The sequence below is a fragment of the Cupressus sempervirens genome, chromosome 6, assembly GCF_028749045.1.
Source record: "Cupressus sempervirens isolate cs-2001-9-10 chromosome 6, ASM2874904v1, whole genome shotgun sequence".
Lineage (NCBI taxonomy): Eukaryota > Viridiplantae > Streptophyta > Pinopsida > Cupressales > Cupressaceae > Cupressus > Cupressus sempervirens.
In genome coordinates, this window is record NC_143123.1 from 209,795,067 (window position 1) to 209,816,496 (window position 21,430).

The 21,430-nt window shown below is 35.6% G+C and overlaps 1 protein-coding gene across 1 annotated transcript in view; it reads left to right on the forward strand.

The window, feature by feature from the left end:
* The window catches only part of LOC149551993 (magnesium transporter MRS2-2-like), a 162,337-nt gene that overhangs the window by 50,252 nt on the left and 90,655 nt on the right, over positions 1–21,430 (forward strand). The window contains exons 5-6 of the mRNA XM_089787483.1: positions 20,758–20,901; positions 21,026–21,085. Coding sequence (XP_089643609.1) covers positions 20,758–20,901; positions 21,026–21,085 — 204 coding nt within the window. The remainder of the gene's footprint in view (positions 1–20,757; positions 20,902–21,025; positions 21,086–21,430) is intronic.

The window sequence follows — 21,430 nt, forward strand, 5'->3', positions numbered from 1 at the left end:
GCAAGGATTAATAAGTGAATTTCGGGCCAAGGCTGGGAGCAAGTTATAGTTCGATTTGCATCAAAGATTGATCGATAGGCTCATTCCGACCCAGTCTGGACCAGCTCCGTCAGCCATTAAGGAAGAGTTTCGGGCAAATAAATTGATAAATCTCAAGTTGCCCTGTATGGGGGCAGCGTTCTGTACATACCCAGGGATCTGATCATCGTCTCCAGCATCAGCAGATCTATCGGCAAGTGCAGGTCATTATTAAGTTTGACTGTTCATGCTTGTTTCGAAATTCTGTCCAAGTTCATCAGCAGGATCGTTAGCGGGGAATAGTCGCCATTACAGGGCATGACAATAATCTAAAATGTGTCATCAACTTCAGCAAAACTAACGGTATATGGCAAACCGGGTTCCTTTGTCATTTGATATATGTGCTTGAAGATTTTAAATAAGTCTCAACGACTTCCTATCAGGTTCCTTAAAGTTTTGTGTTTCAAACATTTCTATAAAAATTATACATCTTCCAGAAATTGCCATTTGTTTAGTTTACCAGCTAGTAAGAACTTGGTTGTTTTGGTGGTAATAGATAGTCAATATTGAATAGCATGTGACAATTTGTAATTGCAAAGTTTTCCTGAATAAAGAGTTTCAAATTTACATATTGGTATTTTTTTTAAAAGTGCTTGTAAATTTGGGTGCATATGTGAGTTATTTGATATCCGTATAAGTACGGGATATTACATTCTGCAACCACTCGCGTTAGTCCACTATACCAAAATATCACATGACGACTATCATCTAAAAGCCAATATTTCAAAATCAAATGATAATTACAATTAAATACCACCAAATTAGGGCATCACATAACATTGTATCAATTAGGGCATCATTTACCATCGGTTCATTTAGGGCTTTTGATACTGCTATTACAAATAGGGCTTTCGCTACCATGCATTCAATTAGGGCTCCCGATACTACTGATTCAAATAGGGCTTCCAATACCATGGATTCAATTAGGGCTTTCGATACCATGGATTCAATTAGGGCTTCCGATACCACTATATCGTGTAGGGTTCCAATTGTCACTCAATCAATTAGGACTTCAGATTCCTTTCCTTTCGATTACTTAACTGTGACAATAACTCAAGATTAGAAAATATACTTATATTCGTTATTCATATAAATGAAAGTAAAGTGACGGTAACAATGAAATAACTCAATTTAATCTTACCTCCTATATAAGAGTGATATTTCCTGTTTTCTGTTAAACAATTGGATGTATGACTTATTTTTGTCTGTTGCACGTCTGACTCTTAAGTAGAGATGAGTCATTGTTAGGGGCTTAACCACCCAACCTCGGACCAAATTTTATCCCCACTCGATCTCTAATGAGAAAGGCCCTCCCTACCTGGAATAGACAGAGAACATCTTGCCACCCATTGGACATCCTGGTAATTTAACTCACCATACGACTTGGCAGCAGGAGATCACAATAACAGGAATATGCATGAGCTATTAATTAATTCATATTAAAATGAGAAACTTTGAAACGTCATAACTGATATTGATTCATATTATTACGGATTTCCTCTTTTTCACCTTGTCACCCTTTTTCTTGGCTACACAACCGAGTGAGTCTCATATATTTGGAATTCTCTGAGCAGACGACTCTGTCAATTATTACATACATCCAACATTTCACACTCTATGATTATGTTATTTAAAGATCTCAAAATTGACAACATTATTCATGAGTGGAACATGCAAGAGCTAATGCATTGTTTATTTTATTATTTATTTAATTCTGATATCTTACGTGTTTTGTAGATATCTCTACACCTCCTCACCATATTCAGGCCATCAAGCTGGTGATTCCTTGGTACTTTTTGATTATTAATCACAAGATGCTTTACACCTTCTTCACCACATACTGACATCTTAGCCTGTGAAATCCTTGGTGTTTTGGGTTCATTAACTCAATCTCAGTTACAATATTTATAAGAAGATGTAATTGCTTTTACTTGAGAAGATAGCTTTCAAAAGAAAATCAGATATTTCATACATTTGAATAAATGAAGGAAGATGTCTGATTTGAATATAAATTATTGCCATGATATTGTAAGAGGCAGCCAGCAGACTAAGAACACGACAATCTTTATATGATTAAGACAGGGTCATGCATACATCAAATCGTAACTACAAAGGAAAAAGATACACTCGTATTGAAGTACAATAGACTTATATACAATCGGGTCTTACTACCCCATACTGTTCAGCCGGCTCAAGGATTTCAGTCATATAACCAAAGGAAAGCATAAATGAATTTCATAAGTTAGAATATCTTACGTGACTCTCTCTATCACCAAATTCTGAGAAGAGCCCGCATTGGTATCAACCCGTCTATCTAGCACAATGGCTTGCGGAAATGATATTGATTTGTTTCAAGGCGAATATACGATCAGAACTGGATTCAGTCTCTACAAACAGCTACAAGGAACTCAGAATGCTAAAAGAATAGGAAGCTGAAGAAGAGTGCATGGAAAAGGAATGCTGAAAAACCATAAAGAATCCATAATATAGATTGGGCCAGACCCTATGGCTACCTTCAGTTACAAGATTACCATACGAAACCATTTCAAAATGACTTAAAGAATAAAAAGAAAGGAGGAGGAAAAGAAAGAAAGAAAGAAGATGAAAGGTTTTATTATAATTATTAAAGTCTAATATGTACAAGCAACATTACTTAATTAATTATTAAATTATAATAGTGCTAAATCATTTTATATTTAAAAGTATGTTTATAAATGATTGTTAAAACAATATAACGAAAGATAAATTAAAATCTTTTAAGATACGTTTTATATTTCAACTCAATTATTTTATTTAAATTATTTATTTAAATAACTCATGTAGTTCCACAGATGTATCCTGTTTCAAATCGCTAGGTCCTCTACTCGTCTGCCCAGTGATGGTGATGCCCTGCCTAATTCATTTATGACAATGCTTCCACCCCTTCGACATGCTTCCTGCAAGGAATTTCTAAGTAATTAAATTTAATAATCATAGCAGTTAATCTTCATCTCATTCCATGAATTTGTGATTGACGATCAACTAACATGTCATCTTCACTCGAAACCATAACGACTATCTTACCATTTCGCCAGATTATAACAAATGAAACTGCCAGCTGACTTCATGCCAACCTGAACGGCTATATTTCAAGCTAGGTCAAAAATTGGGATGTAACACAATTTATCTTGAGAAAACCCTTCACTTGGGGGTGAGAAACCCAACTGCACAAAAATTTGATTCAGGGCCTGCTTGTTTTGTTGGAATTGAAGCGGAATTGGTAGGAACAAGCTTTAAAAAAAATTAATCCTTAGTTTGGATGTGTCAAATCAGAATTGGAATATGAGTTTTGAATTCCCATTTTGGTCCGAGTTGAGGATTTGTTAATTCCATAGTTGGAAAACTCTCATTCGGCAACAATTTGCTAAGTCGTTCAATTTTTTTTGGGAAAAACTCGACCAATTATTCAAGAAAACTTGGGAACCTAAAAAATTGCTTAAATTTGATAATAAATTCATTTTTGTTGTGAAATTCAATGAGAAGATGCATGTAATGAGTTAATTAAAGAGAACACAAAAGAAACATGCAGAGTTTAGATATACATAAATGCATAGTGGGTACAAATTCACATTTTGATGCAAAATGCTGATGGTGGGAAGCAAAATAGTAAATAGTTTCTGTCAAACTAGAAGTAAATACATAATTACAATCACATCTTCCTCTTCCCAGCTCTACTAGTAGAAAAGGGAGAGGCTCTAGGTGTAATAACCAAACCCAGAAAGCAATAGCCTGAACTAATCAAACTTAATATATATAGTGAGGAGTGGTGACTGGGGTTCTATCCTAACTTTTAACTCTTCAGCAATTTGGCAGAGATTACAATATAACAAATGCGAATGCTCAAAAGGAACTCCAAAAATACAATATACTCTAAAAATGCATTCAACTTTATTTTTGATTCCTCCGTGTTTTCATACCATAAATGGTTTGTGATGACAAATATCCAGAAGTGTCATACACATTCATGATCTGAACAATAATCTTAATGTTTTATATAAACCAAAATGTAGAACAAAATAACAATGGCACCTGATGCTATCATGAATGGGATGTCTATTCACACGGCTATGGCTGGAATAGCATTCCTGTTTGTCGTCAATGATCAGTCTAGACTCTTGACGCCCAGTGGCATGAGATCACCAAGGTCCCTGGGGCTGCTACTGTTGCCAATAACACCCACAACACCTAGATTGTACCTGCTGTATATCAGGGTTTTCCCCACATGAAAGACTAACACCTTTACCTCTCCCTGCGATGAGGATATGGGATGCTCAACACCTCCAATCACCACATTACTAACCCGAAACTGCAATAACTAATGCCCATGTTGACAGTATCGCCTTTTCACTTTGCCATTCTTTGTAATGACTACTATCCTATACCTTGCAGATTTATCTTGCGACCTCTAGGTAATATCAAAGATCTTCCCCTTGTGTATGCTCGTTAGGCTACTTATTTTTGAGTGCAGATTTTGGGCCACGATGGATCTTCATACAACTCCATGCTTGGTTATGAATATAGTCTCCAATGAGGTGCTGGGGCTATGTCCAACTTCTCAAACTGCTTCAAGGGGTTTCGTCCTCAAGAGCAACTAGTCACATTTAAGCAACCAATGTCATTTTGGATAATATTATTTCTCATGGTGCAAATCCCAAGAAGGCCTATTGTTTTTATAACCTTGATACAAGGGAGAACACAAACAACTAGGCAATGTGGGATAAAAACCATTTTTCGTCTTTTAGTCACTTAAATTACTTATGTTATAAAAATGACTTTAAGTCGTAAAATAACTTTATAAAACCACTTTATAAAATAAAGTGACTTAACTGTAGAAAAGCTCCCTCAGACTTTAATATTTCTTTAAACAAAACCAAATAAATTCCTCTGACTAGCTGACATCCTCTAGAGTAATGCTGTTAACCTATCCGGATGGAAAGATAGACCAACAAAGCACCAGAAAGTTCTAGTGCAGAGAAGGGGACACTACATTAGGCCTAGAAGAGGAACCCTACACTAGGCGTGACTGTGAAGTCCGTGGCTGTGCATCCTCGTTCGACATCCCTTTTGTGTCTCTTTGTCCTAGATGTATCTTCTCCTGCCCGTGGCACTAGTAATGACTCCTGGTCTGACTCCTCATCGTCCTCCTCAATGTCATTCAATGTGAAATCTAATCCAACACCCTCCTCCAAGGCTTGCCTCTCCAAATCAGCGATGTCATCCGCTGAAAACAATGGACTTGGCTTCTGTGCTGTCCAATCAGAATAAGGATCTATATCATCTAGATCAAGTGCACAAGGTACTAAACACTGTGCCTTTTTCATGCACAACTTAAGATTATATTGCACGCAAACAAGGTCATTGAGCTGTTTTCGAGTCAATTTGTTTCTTGTCTTTGTGTGGATGGTCTCAAATAAGCTCCAATTGTGCTCACAAGCTTATGAAAGCAAATTGCTTAAAATTGGGGTTATTGCCACCCCATGTTTGCCACTAGGCATCTACAAAAATAAATATAATAAGTTATCTATTAGTAAAAAAAGCAAAAATATAACTTATCAAATTGCCAATGCTTTAACTTTATACTTTTACGGTTTACCCGGGGTATGAGTGACTCTTGCTTTCTTTGCTAGCTTAGAAGAGAACAAATTACCCTTTGATTCCACATAGATTTGTTGTTCGGTCACAACAAGGTCCCTTTGCACAACATTGGATATCATCCTCTCAATGAATACAGAGAGGCCCTATATGACCTCTCCATTAAGATCTGAAAAGGAATCATCATACCTAAAACAAACAGAAAGTGAACTCAAGTCTTAGTACACAACCTAAACAAACAAAGTAAAATGAAGTCTTTGTAAAATCTCAAGAAGAATCTATTGGCATAACTGTTTTGAACCTTGAAGAATGACTAGTGGGCTCAGTTATTAAAGATGTTGTCATTAATGTTAGACACAAGAAGGAACTAAGATTAGTAGGGAACGATGATCGACAAGGCACATTGATATGCAACTGGAGTTCACAGGGGTAATTAGAGAAGAGAAGAAGTTCAAGCCCAATAGAGGCGATGGCAGAGGTGATCCACTCAGATGAAAGCATGCTAAGTGAAGTTAGTGTGAGTAGAAGGATGCCAAGTGGAAAGGAAAGTAGATTGAGTAGTGGCCATACAAGATGGTTTGGCCAAGTCAGCAAGGAAAGCATGGAGCAGGGTACCCATGATTGTCACCTCACGAAGAGGGTAAGAGTGCACTCATCGTTGCACTCAATGGTGATGGGTTAACATATTGAGAAATTGTCGAAAGAATTCAAATTTGAATTCTTTCCAACAAGAGCAAGCCATCGAGGATGCATGGCACCCGTAACTCTTGTACGAACATGCTACAACTGGCAAGAGCGACACACTAGTGCAACAGGAAGTTGAGCTAGAGGTAGTGGTGATAATTCAAATTTTGAATTTGTAGGTTAGGGCTTTAAAGAGAAGCAAGAAGGAAGTCTAAAAGGAGACAAAATTAAAAAAAGAAAAGGTTAGATTGCGGCTTAGCCAAAGAGCTGAGCTAAGTGTAATTTCAAAGTGTGAAGGAGATGTACAGAGAGAAGTCACTGCATAAGGGTTAATGAATGTGTTGAGGAGAAGCTAGTAAGGCTGAACAATTGAAGTGTGATCGTGTGCAAGAGCAAGGAGAGCCAAGTGCACAAGTGATCTAGTTTGAAGTTGCAGAGCCAAGAGAAGGGAGATCATAGTTCCAGATGGGTTAAAAGAGATGAAGATGGATCTATTTCAAGCTAAGTGTTGTAGCTACTTTATTAGACTATTTCGTGTTGTTTACTAATCTTTGCAACAATAAATCCCATTGAGGGTGGATCTTAATAGGTTCTTTGTACTAAATCCCCTAATAGGGTAACACGTTAATTTGTGTTCAGAAGTCCTTTAACCATGCTGCTCGTAATAGGGCAAGACTTTAACAGGTCTTATCAGAATCCCTTAACTTGGTGACACCTAACAGTGTCTTTGTAATCTATTAACCTAGATAAGCTCTTGACCGGGCACACTTTAGGATAGTGCAAACTTTGTGAGGTTCGACTCACACACTGTGGTTTTTACTCTAACCGGGTTTCCATGAGATAAATACTGTGTTATGTCTTGCTATGTTCACGTTCTTTGTTTTTACTTAATCCTGACCGGTTAAGTTGTAGCTAGTACAAACTTGTAGACAAGTGTGAATTGTGATAAAGAGTGAAAAAACTAACAATTATACTAATTCACCCGCCACCCCAACCCGCACCCTCCCACCCACTTAGTATACTAACCTGTGGTTGGATTGATAGAATCATTACCTAAAACATATGTTGAGGAAGTAGCTTGCTTTTTGAATGGGTTGGTGGAGCATACTGTTCCATGCCCTATCAATTATTTCCCAAATGGGATAAAATTTGAGCTTGTCTCCGTGGTAGAAATTTATAATGGACTCTTTGGCCCTATCCATGGCCTCATAAAGACATCCCATTAGGGATTGTTACCCATCAACTAAGCACATGGCTCTAACCATGGGTTCAAACATCTATAAATGAAATTTGAAAAATACAAATTAGTTTACAAAAAGATTGTTTAATGAAGTTATTAACTGAAATAACCCCGACAAGTTATTGCCTCTTTAAACACCAAAATCTTAAACTTCAAGAGTTTGACATTTCGTCAAACACTTGGTGAACAATGATCCCAAATGCAATGTTTCAAATCATCCATCAAATTAATGGTTATTACACATGACGCAAACCCGTTAAGAGAAAATCTTATTTTCTTACAAGTCCTGAAATTAATACTTTTAGTTATCCACCAATTTAAAGGATTATCTGATACCAACAATGTATGAAAACTAGAAACCTGTAATGTTTGTTGGCATTTCACAAGCTGGAAATTGGCGACGTAAAAATGTCCACACTGCTCCTATTGACTTGTCCACTCGGCTGGGATTACATTTGTTTCCAAGAGCTGTCAAAATGGCGCTTCTTCTGGCTGTAACCCTGCTGAAGGATTTCGAATTTGTAACTATCTTGCTCTTCTCAATTTTAAGTAACAATACTGTTGCCGTTAGATCAACCCTGAACTACCGCACGGTCTTATTCAGAACTTACTCCAGTTATTACGGCGACTGCCCCCTCTATATTTACGATTAGACCCATAATTCAGGGATGCATATTCAAACTCGTCTGTAACCCGTCACCGCTACTGCTGTGTTTGAGCGATTTTTAAATCATAACCTCCCAACTGAGTCCGCCGGTTTCAAAGGATAGTATTTGGAGTGGCACAATAATTTGGAGCCGACGTTGAAAGCTGCAATATACTCCCGCCCTGGCCTAAGGTTTCTTAGACTGAGATCTCTCATGCGATAATCCCTGAGTAATGCCCGTTCTAGTTTGCTACTGGCCGGGGTCAGGAAACGCAGGGGCAAATGTAGATGGAGTCGTCTGTCCTAAATGTTGTCTCTGCAACTAATCCGCATGCGACTTCTTATTAATCAACTCGCTGTGATTAATGGTCTTCAATCCGAGTTTGACGCAAATGAGTTTCCCCTGTGGTGTGTGCTGGAGGAAAGCGTATCAACTCGCGATCTGCCCTTGCATGTTTGCCAAATCTAAGCTGGCAAAGATTCCAAAGAAACCGTGAGTCCTTCAAACCGTATATCCCTCTACCGCGATTGGCCTTGATTCCAATTTATTATAACTCTGTATCATTCACTCAAGTTCACTTGCGTGTGTTTATTAAGTCTTCCGCAAAATACACCTTCTTGTCCTGTTGTTCCGCTTCAAAGCCTGCACCATACTGTTGTAGGATTTGCTCCCGGTAGCTAAACTTGCATATAATTCAGACCCTAGTGGTTCCAGCTGGCTCCTGTGATCTTGCTCTAGGGATGATGCGTCCCAATTATTACTGCTGATGGAAATATATACACTTCCAGCCGTCGCTAACAAGGATGGATCTTCTTCCTCAATCTTGGCTAACAAAGAACAAAGGCGATTCTATACTGCAGCTATCTCTATCCTACAAATAATTCACACAATGTTCCTCCAACGTAGGCCCTTGGCCACAGATTCTGCCCCGATGAAATGACTGAATGTCACCTCCAATCTGCAATAATTCAGATGATATTTCACACCCTCAAAATTGCGTACCTATTGAGAGTTATCGTTCTCAATGGCCAACTGTGACAATTGCGAAAACCCTAGGTTCCACAATGCACATGTGATTAAATCACAATCTGATAACAAGAGAGAAATAAACAACTGCTTGATTCGAATGGAGCCCCGGGGTGCCTATTTATTCTTTCCTCTCCATCTTCTCCAGAGACTTCTAGAACATTTTCGACCTTATCTCTTAAGTGACTTTATTAAATATTTTATGATCCAAGTCACTTTATTAAATTAATTAAATATAAAGTTATCTTTTAATATTTATTTATTTGATAACTTTATAAGTAATTAACTTTATATCATTTATTTATTTAATTAAAATAATTAATTAGTCGTCCTTATAAAATATTCATTATTTTGGACAACCAGATTAATTAAATTAATTAAATCGAACTGTCACCAAAAATTGGGGACATGACACTAACATAGTAAGTTACAAATTAATAGTGAGACTTGAATCAACTTTCAAGAACAATTAAAAGGTTAATGTTTTGAAGTTACCTTCTCAATCTTGACAGGCTTTTCAAAAAAACTCTGGTCAATGACTATGTATGCCACAATCTCTCTTTCGACCTTCTTTGAGTAAGGCGAAACAACCCAATCAAGACACAGAGACATTTGTTTGAAAGGCAATATTGTGCTGATAATACTTTGCAACATCAAGAAAACTGTTGCAAACCTTGTGACAGTGGATCTTACCAAATCTTTGTTCTCAGTGAACTTTCTTATCAAATTTAGAACCCATGGATGATTGTAGATAAACTTGGTGACTCGCCTTGCATCTTCGACAGTTGGATTCACTCAATTATGTTTTCTTATGTCCTCTAAAAGACAGTCAAGGACATGTGCTGAGCTAGGTGACTAAAAAATTGTGGGGTGCCTCTCTTGGAGGATTCTATCTAACTTATTATTACAAAATCAATAATTAGTTGCCAACTTTCCATATTGTACATGAAAGCTAAATTGAATAGTATTATAAAATTAGATTCATTATTTATATTCAGCGTAAAAAATTAAAATTACTTGCTGCTGCATTATTTGTGATGTTTTGCACCTCATTCTCTATTCCCATGTCCATGACAACATTAATGCCCATGTGTCTGCAGTTTTCACTTTATTGAAGGCATCAACATATTTCTAAAAAACCACATTATCTTTGCAAGCAACCAAAAAATTAATAATGGTTGTATTTTTCCCATCTACCCACCCATCAGATAGAATGGTGCAGCCTTTTTTCTTCCACTCATTTTTTTGCTCTTCCAAGATTGCTCTTGCCCTATCAACCGCATTGTCAAGCAACCTACGAATTGAAAGTGAAATTAAGTGTTAGTAAATAATAGGAAATAACAATTAAAATTTGAAATATAAAAATGAACTCAAGTGGATTTCAATTATTTACTAACCTTCCACTCAAATCCTTGCGACAAGAGGCCTTGTAACCTATATTCAAAATTTGTCAATACAGTCACCAAATTCAGCCAGTAGGGGCCATCAACCACATTCATTGAGATATTGTTGAAATACCAAAAATCTGCACATGCAATATCTGTTTGCTCATTCATCTCCTTGTTCCATCCAGGCCAATCCCTGATGCTGATGGTGATGAAGAACTAGGCACTCTAGAAGAGGGTGTGCAAGCAGTAAAAGAAACACTTTGGTTGTGGATCCACGGGCCATGAAGATATCTCATTATGTTCTCAAGTGCTGCATCTTCTTCAACATCAATAGCAGCACCTGCCCTCATAGCTAATCTTCCCCTCTCTTAATTCATTTTTTTCTCTTCACCAACTGCAAGTAGGGCATTAATGAATCTTTTAATTTCTTCTGTTGCATTGTCACAAAGATTTGAATCCTGTTTCCTTATGATTACAAAATGGTATTTGAGGTGGTTTTTGCCTCCAGAAATTACTTTTTCACATTGAATGCATATCACCTTCCTAGGCTCATCTAGAGATTCATAGGCATAACTCCATGCTTTATCTCTTTCATTTCTAGGCCGAGTGCTTATGTATCCAGATGGGCACGGTGTTAGTGGCCTCACTTCCTTTGAATTTGCCACGCTTAATTGCTGCCCTACACAGAGAAATTTAAAACACCAATTAAAATTTATAGAAAAATAATTAAACAATGTTAGAACTTAGAAATGGAAACTAGGTAAATTAGTTTGATTATTTTTAGACATCATTCAAAGTTAAACATTAACTACACAAACTGCTAGGGTTTGTTTTAAAAAACCTACATATTCTTCAAAAAAACAGTGATAGATTCAAAAGCAATTGTCAAACATAGTGTTCAAAGCTTTCAAATGATTCAAAATCATTTCTAGCTACTTAGGAATGAATTTGAATTCATTTACATGCAACAAAAAACACTAGAATATTTTTTAAAAGTATAAAAACGAACTCAGCAAACCTACCTAGAAAAGAGATTTTTCTGCCTAGTTGAAATTCTCTTGAAATCCACTCAAATCCGCCTTCAATAGCTTGCAATCACCTAACAAGGACTTGGAAGAGTTTTTCTCTCCACTACTGAAGCCTCCAACCGCTGCAAAACAAACTGGTAACAAAAAAAAATATTTTTGCCCTTTAAGCGCTGTTATTCAAACATAGGCTTTTTTTTTTTTTAAAACTCGGCAATTTTTTGTAAGATCCTGAGTTAAGATCTACCAGAACACAGGATAAAATCTAGAGAATGATTAAATTCTTCCTTTATCCAAGTTGTGACTCATAGACATAGAAATGTCTACATCACAATGTGATCTTGAACTCATTCAGATCTGAAAGTAGTTCTCTACTGTTCAGTACATTATCTTAGAGATCATCATCTCTCATAATGTCTTTTGTACAAGTGTTCATTATTTCAGAGATCGTCACCTCTGAGATAATGAATACAAATGGTGAAGCCCATAACAGTCAACAGCCTAACAATAATAATTTTAACACAAAATTATTTTATTAATAATTAAAGAATACAAATGTATTATAATTCAACCATACCAAGTCTTTTCTTGAAGTGATATATCTTCACTCGAGAGAGAGGTTTGGTAAGAATATCTGTTGTTTGATCTGCGGTGCAAATGTATTCTAACTTGACAGTTTTCCTGACTACCATATCTCTTACATAATGTTAAGGAATTTCAATATGCTTGGACTTGTCATGAAAAACTGGATTCACAAAAAGCTGAATGGAACTCTGATTATCACAGTGAATAATAGTGGGACTCATGGGTTGACCAAATAATCCCACAAGTAACTTTCGAAGCCAAACTGCTTCGCAAGAGACCATTGTTGCTGCAATGTATTCAACTTTTGTGGAACTCTGTGCTACTGATGCCTGCTTTCTGCATATCCATGATATCATCGCTGACCCTAAACTAAAAAATTCATCCGAAAATGTTTTTCCTATTAGTAACACTTCTACCCCAATCTAAGTTTGTGAACCCATGTAAGTCCAAGTTAACTTTCTCATACTTGAGCCCAGGGTTAAGAGTGACTTGTAAGTATCTCATAATGTGTTTGACTGCAACTAGGTGAATCTCCTTTGACTCACACATAAACTAAGGCATTAATAGCATAACAAATATCAAGTCTTGTATTTACTTAGTACAAGAGAGACCCAATCATCTGTCTGTAAAGAGTATAATCTATGGAACGGGGTTCTGTTGTTGCTTCCTTAAGTTTGTGTAGATTAGCCTCCATTGGAGAAGACATAGGTCTGCAGTTTCACATTCCAAATCTCTTCAAGATGTATAATGTATACTTTCCTTGATTAATTATGATGCTGTCAGAGTTCTACCACACTTTTAGTCCTAAGAAGTAATGAAGGAGCCCTAAATCTTTCATATCAAATTCTTTGATTAGATCTTCCTTGCATTGATCTATAAGATGATCATCACCTGTTATTAGCAAATCATCAATATATACTATCAAGATTATCATATCATTTTTATTCTAGAAATTTGGATTAGCTTCATTCTTAGAGAATCCTAAATTGGTGAGATATGTATCGGTTCTTTCATACCATGCCCTAGGAGCCTGTTTAAGCCCATAGAGAGCTTTTTTGAGTCTAGAAACAAAGATTTTAGGATTATGAGTTTCAAATCCTTCAGGTTGTTCCAAATATACCTCTTCTATAATCTTTCCATTCAGAAATGTTGTTTTCACATCCATCTGATGTACTTTCCATCCTTTCGATATTGCAATAGTTAGGATTGCTCTTACAGAGGTGTATCTGGCAACTGGAGCAAAGGTTTCTTCATAATCAATTCCCTCCTTCTCAGAGAATCCTCTGGCTACAAATCTGGCTTTATATTTTTTAATGTTATTGTCAACAATATGCTTGATTTTAAATATCCACATAGAAAAAACAACAAATTTTCCTTCAGGCCTTGGAACAATTTCCCAAACATCATTCTTAATAATGGATTAGTATTTTTTCATCGTAGCATCCTTCCAAATTGTATGTTTAATAGCATCTGAAACATTGGTTGGTTCTGATTTAGATAAACCACTCTTGTTTGTTGCATAGCTAGAAAATCTTTGGGTCTTTTGCTTTCTCTGAAAGTTCCAGATGGTGTAGTAAAGTATTGTGCTTCCTCTACAGTCTTAATAGCCCAAAGTGGTCTTTTCTTAGAATTTTGAGTTTCCTCAAGATTAAGATTTTGAATTTCACCTTCAATTTCTTCAATGTTCTTCTTCTGAAACTCAGATTCATGATTTTCTTTAGAACCAGGTATTTGTGTAGGATCTTCAGAACTTAAGGCTCTTTTGAATGTTAAATCTTCTTCAAATATTACCTCCCTACTAAATATTTTTTTGATCAAGTATGTAAACTCTATATGTTTTAGATGTTTCATTATACCCGACAAAAATATCTTTCCTCCTAGAAGGTTCTAACTTAGTTTTCTTTTCTTTTGGAATATGTATGCATACTGGGCACCAAATATCCTAAGATGACTTATATTTGGTTTAACTTTAGAAAAGACTTAGTCAAGAGTTTTATCTCTAACATGGGAGTGAGGACTTCTATTTTGAATATAGACAACAATACAAGAGGTTTCTACCCAAAGATAATATTCTAAATTTTGATAAAAAATCATAGCTCTTGCTACTTCTATAATTGTTCTATACTTCCTTTCTGCCACCCAATTTTGTTGTAGGTTATAAGGAACAATATACTCCCTCTTAATTCTTGCTTCTTTACAAAAATCTTTAAACAAATCTAAAGTATATTCCCCTCCATTATCAGTCCTAAGAGTTTTGATTTTGTGTCCTGATAGGTTTTCAGTTAAGGATTTGAATTTTTAAAATCTCTTAAGGATTTCTTTTGATTCTTTACATTTTAAGAAGTAAATCTATGTTTTCCTAGATAAATCATCTATAAAAAGTATATAGTACTAGAATTCTCCAAGAGAACAAATAGACATAGGTCCACATAAATCTGAGTGGACTAATTGTAAAATATCGTTAGTTTTTCTAGTGCTATCTTGAAATGGACTTTTGGCATTCTTACCTAGAGCGCATCCTTTGCATATGCTTCAATGATCTTTATTCAACTTAGGTAAACCAGTAACTATCTTTTTCCATAGTCAATAAGGCTTTGAAGTTAAGATGTCCTAACCTTCTATGCCACATTTTGTTTATATCAGCAACTTCATGAATTAAGGCTTGAATAGGTTCTATATTTAATTCATACGAGTATCCCTTTCTTTGACCAATTAACTTTGATTTCTTAAATGAAGAGTTCTTAGACCAGGTCATTACTTTACCGTCCATGAATGCAACCTTATGTCCATCATCTTCAAGTGTTGTAGCTGAAATTAGATTCCTCTTGATTCCTAGTACATAGACTACTCTTTTGAGATGAAGAGAAATACTTGACTTCAATTTCAAGGTGCAGTTTCCAGTTCCTTTGACAGAATGAGTGGAATTATGACCTATGGTAACTTCATCATTAACTTCTTCTGATATTGAGTCTATTACTTCTTTGTATTCTTTAATGTGTCGAGATGATCCACTATCAATTACCCATGCTTTGCTTGATACTTCATTTGATAGCGTTGAATATAATACACATTTCTCAATATCATAGTTTTCACCTTTCCTAGTAAGGCTTGTATAGTTTACTTGTTGCTTTGTATTCTCAGGGCAATTAGATTTATAGTGTTCAAATTTTTCAAATTTGAAGCATTTTATTTTGGATAAATCTTTCTTAGGTTTCTCATTTCTTTGATTACCCTTCTTCTTCTTGAAGTGTTTCATCTCACCATTATAGGAATTTGTGTTTAGGACATGAAGTTCTTCATCTTCAGTTTTTTATTTTCCTCCTTTCTTGAGTTCTCTAGATTCTTCTTGAAGGCAATCTCCTTTAAGTCTATTGAAGTCCAGAAGTTTGTCTCTAGCACTTACTCCTTGTGAGAATGTTTCCCATGAATCCGATAACCCATCTATAGCCATAAATGATAACTCTTTGTCTTCAATTATGGTCCCTACACTTGCAAGTTCATCTCTTAGACTAGCCACCCTTAGGAAGTATGAATTCATAGATTCTCCCTTCCTTATCTTATATGATTTAGTTGTCTTTTTAGTACAAGGGTTCTCGTTGCATTGTTAACCTCATATGCATTTTATAATGCACTCATCATATTAAATGTTGTATGATGTTTCATTAGCATAGGTATTAACTCTGTCTAATATGATTTGCATGGCTTTTTTGTTTCCTTTAATCCAAATAGTTTTATGAGGATCAGCATTAGGTTGCTTGGATTTTTTATCAACAAACTGTATTACATCATTGTCTTCAAGAATCATGATAATTCTAAATTCTCAAGCAACGAAGTGTTCTTTTCCATCAAACCTATCTTCGGGTCTGATTGTACTAGCCATTGAAGGTAGAAGGATGTTGCTAGATATTTAAATCTGATTGTCAATTTGTAGAGCCTAGGTTCAACTACGAGAGCTCTAATACTATTTAAGATTTCTGAAAATTCTGATGACACAATACTGATATAAAACCTTAACCTTGCTGGAGATGATCCTTATATATTCAGGATAGAATATTTTGCGTTCTTGGAGTATGAGGTATTATTCTGAGAATGTTTTATTTTGTCTCTGCTATAAGTCGCTTAAGGCAGCAATGCTAGAGGAGCAGACTTCTTGTAATTTGTGTGTCCTCTATCTACATTCTTACCTCTGCTTTATAGTAACCCAAGGGACATGTCCTTACAAAGGGCATGACCCTTTCTAGGTCAGCCCTCCATAAGATATATTAAGTTACCAAGATCGGCGACTCCATTGGATTGACTAGTAGTTAGATAAACTAACTATAATTAGCCCATTGATACATTAAGAAAATGTTCCCAATTGGATTGCGATCTGCATTATAATTTAGTATATCTTAAAGACCAATTCATATAAAGAAATGCATGCTTCATCAGATCTGTACAATCTGTAGAATCAGACCAGTATGATGTCAGAGTTACAGAATTAACAATGAAGACAATATGATCTCACAGATTATAATATGTATCTTACAGATTATAATATGTATCTTACAGATTATAGGTTGAACTAATTAGAACAATAAGCAAAGATTATAATGTCTGTAGCAAACACAAAGATACAAAAGAAAATGCCGAATACAAGAAGCCGACTGAATAATAACTCTCTCCACAATGATAATGCTGTCCTACTTTCGTGAATGATCATGCCAACACATTTGTCTCTGCCTGAGCTTGATACTGCCCAAAAAGATTAGTAATGTCAGAAGCCCAATTGTCGCTGCTCAGGGCACACTAAAACATTGACGATAGTTACAGCTTACAGGTATGGCTGTCCATCTCAACAGTCATGTAGACTCTTTCTTTTACTAACACTTTAGCATGAAATAATAAATACTGATAATAAAGGATGACGATCACATTCCAACCGTTTCCAGAAAGCACAGTTAATTCTATATAGCTCAATACCCAATGATCCTTCATATCTGGCATGAACGGTAAAGAGTAAGTCGTTTCACCTATGTAAATTCCAAGGACTCAAGAACGATAATCACCGTGAATAGAAGATGAAATGAGGAGTAAAGTAATCTGGCAATGATAACAACTACTCGAAAACATACTCATGACATCCATTGCAGAGGTGATTGAATCGAATGCAACACAACAGAAGAAACCACAAAAAAGTAGAATCCGATCAGCCAGGCTCACTATAGAGACAAAAGAATGAAGAATGGCTCAAATAGTAGAGCTGAGAAAGCTTGAGAGCAAGGTAATCATCCACAAGGAGTTTGCACAACTGTTGCAATTATAATAATGTCTTCTACTGCCACAAATAATTAACACTCCCTCTTAGCAAAGGAGATACCATTTACAGATTTTCAAGTCATAGAGTCTCTCAATAGGACAAACGCAATAGCTACGCTCATATGTGCTTAAATAAAAACTTTATGAAAGATTCTCTCAACATGATAGCATCATGGATTCACTCAACATGATGTTCATCATGGCTACTTCCATGTGTGAAATAAACATAGGATCTCATCACAGAGGCACTCAACATGATGTTGTCACACAGTCTCTCAACATGACATCCACTATGGCTAGTCCCATGAGTGGAAAGAGCAACAAGGGCTGTCACCTCAAATATCTCTGCCCTACAGTAAAATGCATTACAAGGACTTTCACCTCAAATTTCTCTATCACGGAGAAAAATGCATTACAATATGAAATCTAAGACTCTCTCTCAAGAACAGCATCATTCTCCAGTTCCACAATACCAAGCTTATGTCGAAAATAAGAAACCCCACTCTAGGAAGTAGCTTGGTGAGAATCTTAGCTGTCTGCTCATCAGTGTGAATATACTTCAGCTCAACTATTTCCCTTTGAACTGTATCTCTTAAATAATGATATTTGATCTCCACATGCTTGGGTTCTATCATGAAAAACATGATTAACTGAAAGTTTCCCACAACTTTGGCTGTCACAAACAATCACAGTAGGTTCCAAAGGCTATCCAAACACTCCTGCAATAAGCTTTCGAAGCCACATTGCTTCTTGTGCTGCCACACAAGCTGCAACTTGTTTAGCTTCTGCTGTACTTTGAGCCACACAAAGTTGTTTCCTTCTGCATTGGGAAATCATATCTGAACCTAGGCTGAAACAACAATTGGAAGTGTTCTTTCTGTTAGACACACACCTTGCCCAATCCGAATCTGGAAAATCTTCCAAGTTCAGACCTTCACAAGAAGTATATTTTAGACCATATCCCATTGTATCAAACACATAGCTCAATATATGCTTAGTTGCAGCAAGATGAATCTTTTTACTCACACATGAGCTGACTGAGAGTGTTACCAACATAATATATATTAGGCCTCGTATGGACTAGATACAGTAATGATCCAATCAAATGCCTATGTATAGTGGGGTCAACTAAGTCCGAAATGGTTGCAGCCTCATGTAACTTTATCACATTTGCTTCCATAGGAGTTGACATAGACTTGTAATCTAACTTACCAAATCTCTTCAAAATGTCAATAGCCTATTTTCCTTGGCTTAGGATTATTACTGCATAAAATACATCCATGGAGACATGTTCCCAAACTACAAATTATCACTACATCATATGATTGTTTTACAAGTATATAGTAGATAGGTATCAATTGATGATCTGTGTTAGAATAATCAACTGTGAATTTATTTTTTCTCATAAATCAGTAACACATAAATATTGTTAAGTGAGCATAAAATAGTTTGAATGAGCAAGACTAATTTTGTAAAATAATTGGACCTTACATTCTTTATGAATGCTTATAACACTGCTGCAAACTTGATTGGTGAACTTGAAGTTTTCCCCATATCGGTTATCTGTAAGCACTGATTACTTGTGGAGTCTGGAATTGATAACAGAGTCAACCTTGAATCCATTCCATGCCATAAATGAAATGCTAAGTTAAAATACGTATTCTAGAATAATGTTATTTTGTTTAGTCGTGTACATTTGTTTAGATTTAATATTATGAAAGACACAACTATTGTTGACACATTTAAAACTTTCTAGAATGTTTTGAGATGTGCTTTTTTAAAATCCCCCTATATTTCAGATTGAGGATGCATTATTTCTAAATAGCACACTATCTCAAAGAATCTTAAATGTGAAGAGTTAATCATTAAAAAAATCTCATAAACCAGGGTTGAGCCCAACTAAGTTGTTTGGGTGGAAGTTGTTTTCGTGTTTTAGAACTTTCTATAACATAGTCAATATGAGTTATTTTGCCTTTGTATGTTTGACTAGCTCCACTTCAACTATTTCTTAGACTTCAAATGTTATTTCCATGGAAATCTTGAAAAGTACCTATAAAAAGGTCTAAATATATAAAATAATTCCTTTCATTTCTAGCTCGGCCCATCCTATACCCTGGACACTCAGACACACACACACACACACACACACAATTCATACTTAGAACCATGTAGGCAAACTACAAATTATCACTACATGATGTGATTGTTCAACAAGTAGATAGGTATTTGTGTCAAATGATCAACTATTAAGTTCTTATTTCTCGCAAATCCCTATATCCAATCAACACATAAATAATGTGCTCTCATATTGTTAAGTGAGCATACAGTAGTTACAATGAGCATTAGTAGAGTCACAAAATGCTTGGACCTTACATTCCTTATGAATGGTTATGACACTGCTGCCAACTTGATTGGTGAGTTGAAGTGCACCCGAATTTGTTATCTGTAATACTGATTAGTTGTGGAGTGTGAAATCGATAACAGAGTCAGTCAACCCTTTTTTCCATTCCAGTCCAGAAATAAATCTCCAAATTAAAACAAGTATTCAATGATAACTTTGTGAGGTTTGTTCAGTCTTTTAGATTTGCTTAGTTTTAATTTTATGAAAGACACACAACTATCATAGACACATCAATAAAAAAAATGTGGAATGTTTGGAAATGTCTTTTGTAATATTTTCTTTATTTCAGATCTTGGATGCATTATTTCTAAACAGCAGGATATCTCAAAGAATCTTAAATGCAAAAGGTTAATTATAATTTTTTTTTCTTGTAAACTAGTTTGGGCCCAATTCAGATGTTTGGGTGGAAGTTGTTTTAATGTTTCAAAAGTTCCATAGCATAGTCAACTTTGTAGTTTTTTGAGTCAAACTCATTGACCAATGTCTAATGAAATTAGGTCACCGAGTTTGACTAAAAAAACTACACAGTTGAATTCTGATAGCAATATCACAATAGTCAATATGAGTTAGTTTTTCTTTGTATGTTGGACTATTTCTTAGACTTGAACATTATTTCCGTGCAAATCTTCATCCACAAAAAGGTTCACATATACAAAATGAAAAAGAGCATTAATTATGGTCCTTTCATGTTGCTAATGACTTTTCACTACAGCTTTTGAAGTAGTCTGACAAGTTTATGCCATGTTTTATGTAGAGCACGTGAAGCTTTTGCACTCTCTATGGCTGAGTACGCAAAGGAAAACTCTTGTAGTTTGCATGAGTCAATTCCATTCCATTTTCGCATGATAGAATGTGTGCTTGAAGAAACGTGCAATTTTTTTCATCAAAAGGTTGAAAGGTAATGCATTCATGAAGGGAGTTGGATGCTTTTTAGTTGAAGAAGTCAACTCTAATATTCAGTTTAGATGCTTCCTGTGCTTTCAAAAATGACGAGGTTTGCCAACTAACACTTTGTCTTGAAGGTTGAAGATAGTGGTAGAGAAGATCCTAGAGGATTTGACAATTGATGTTAATATGGGAGGGTATGTAAGATTTTAAAGTTTCTTAATTTTGAAGCTTTTCTTTGTTTTGTTGGTTCATAGCTTATTGTTAACTTATGCCATCAGCCATGAAGCTCACCTTATGTTTGTTACTGTAAGAACCATTACCGGCTCTTGCTTTGGCAAACACTAATTTTCTTAATTATTTAACTGTTTGATATTTTGTCAAACATTTGGTAAGCAAGCTTTATGCAATTGTAATGCTGCTAAATAAACAAATATGTCTCATGCTCGGAGTTTGTTCATTGAATCTTTAGGCGACCAATTATAAAATACTTAGTGGAAATAATAGTGTTGAAAACAAATCAGCTCCAGTATATTCAATTC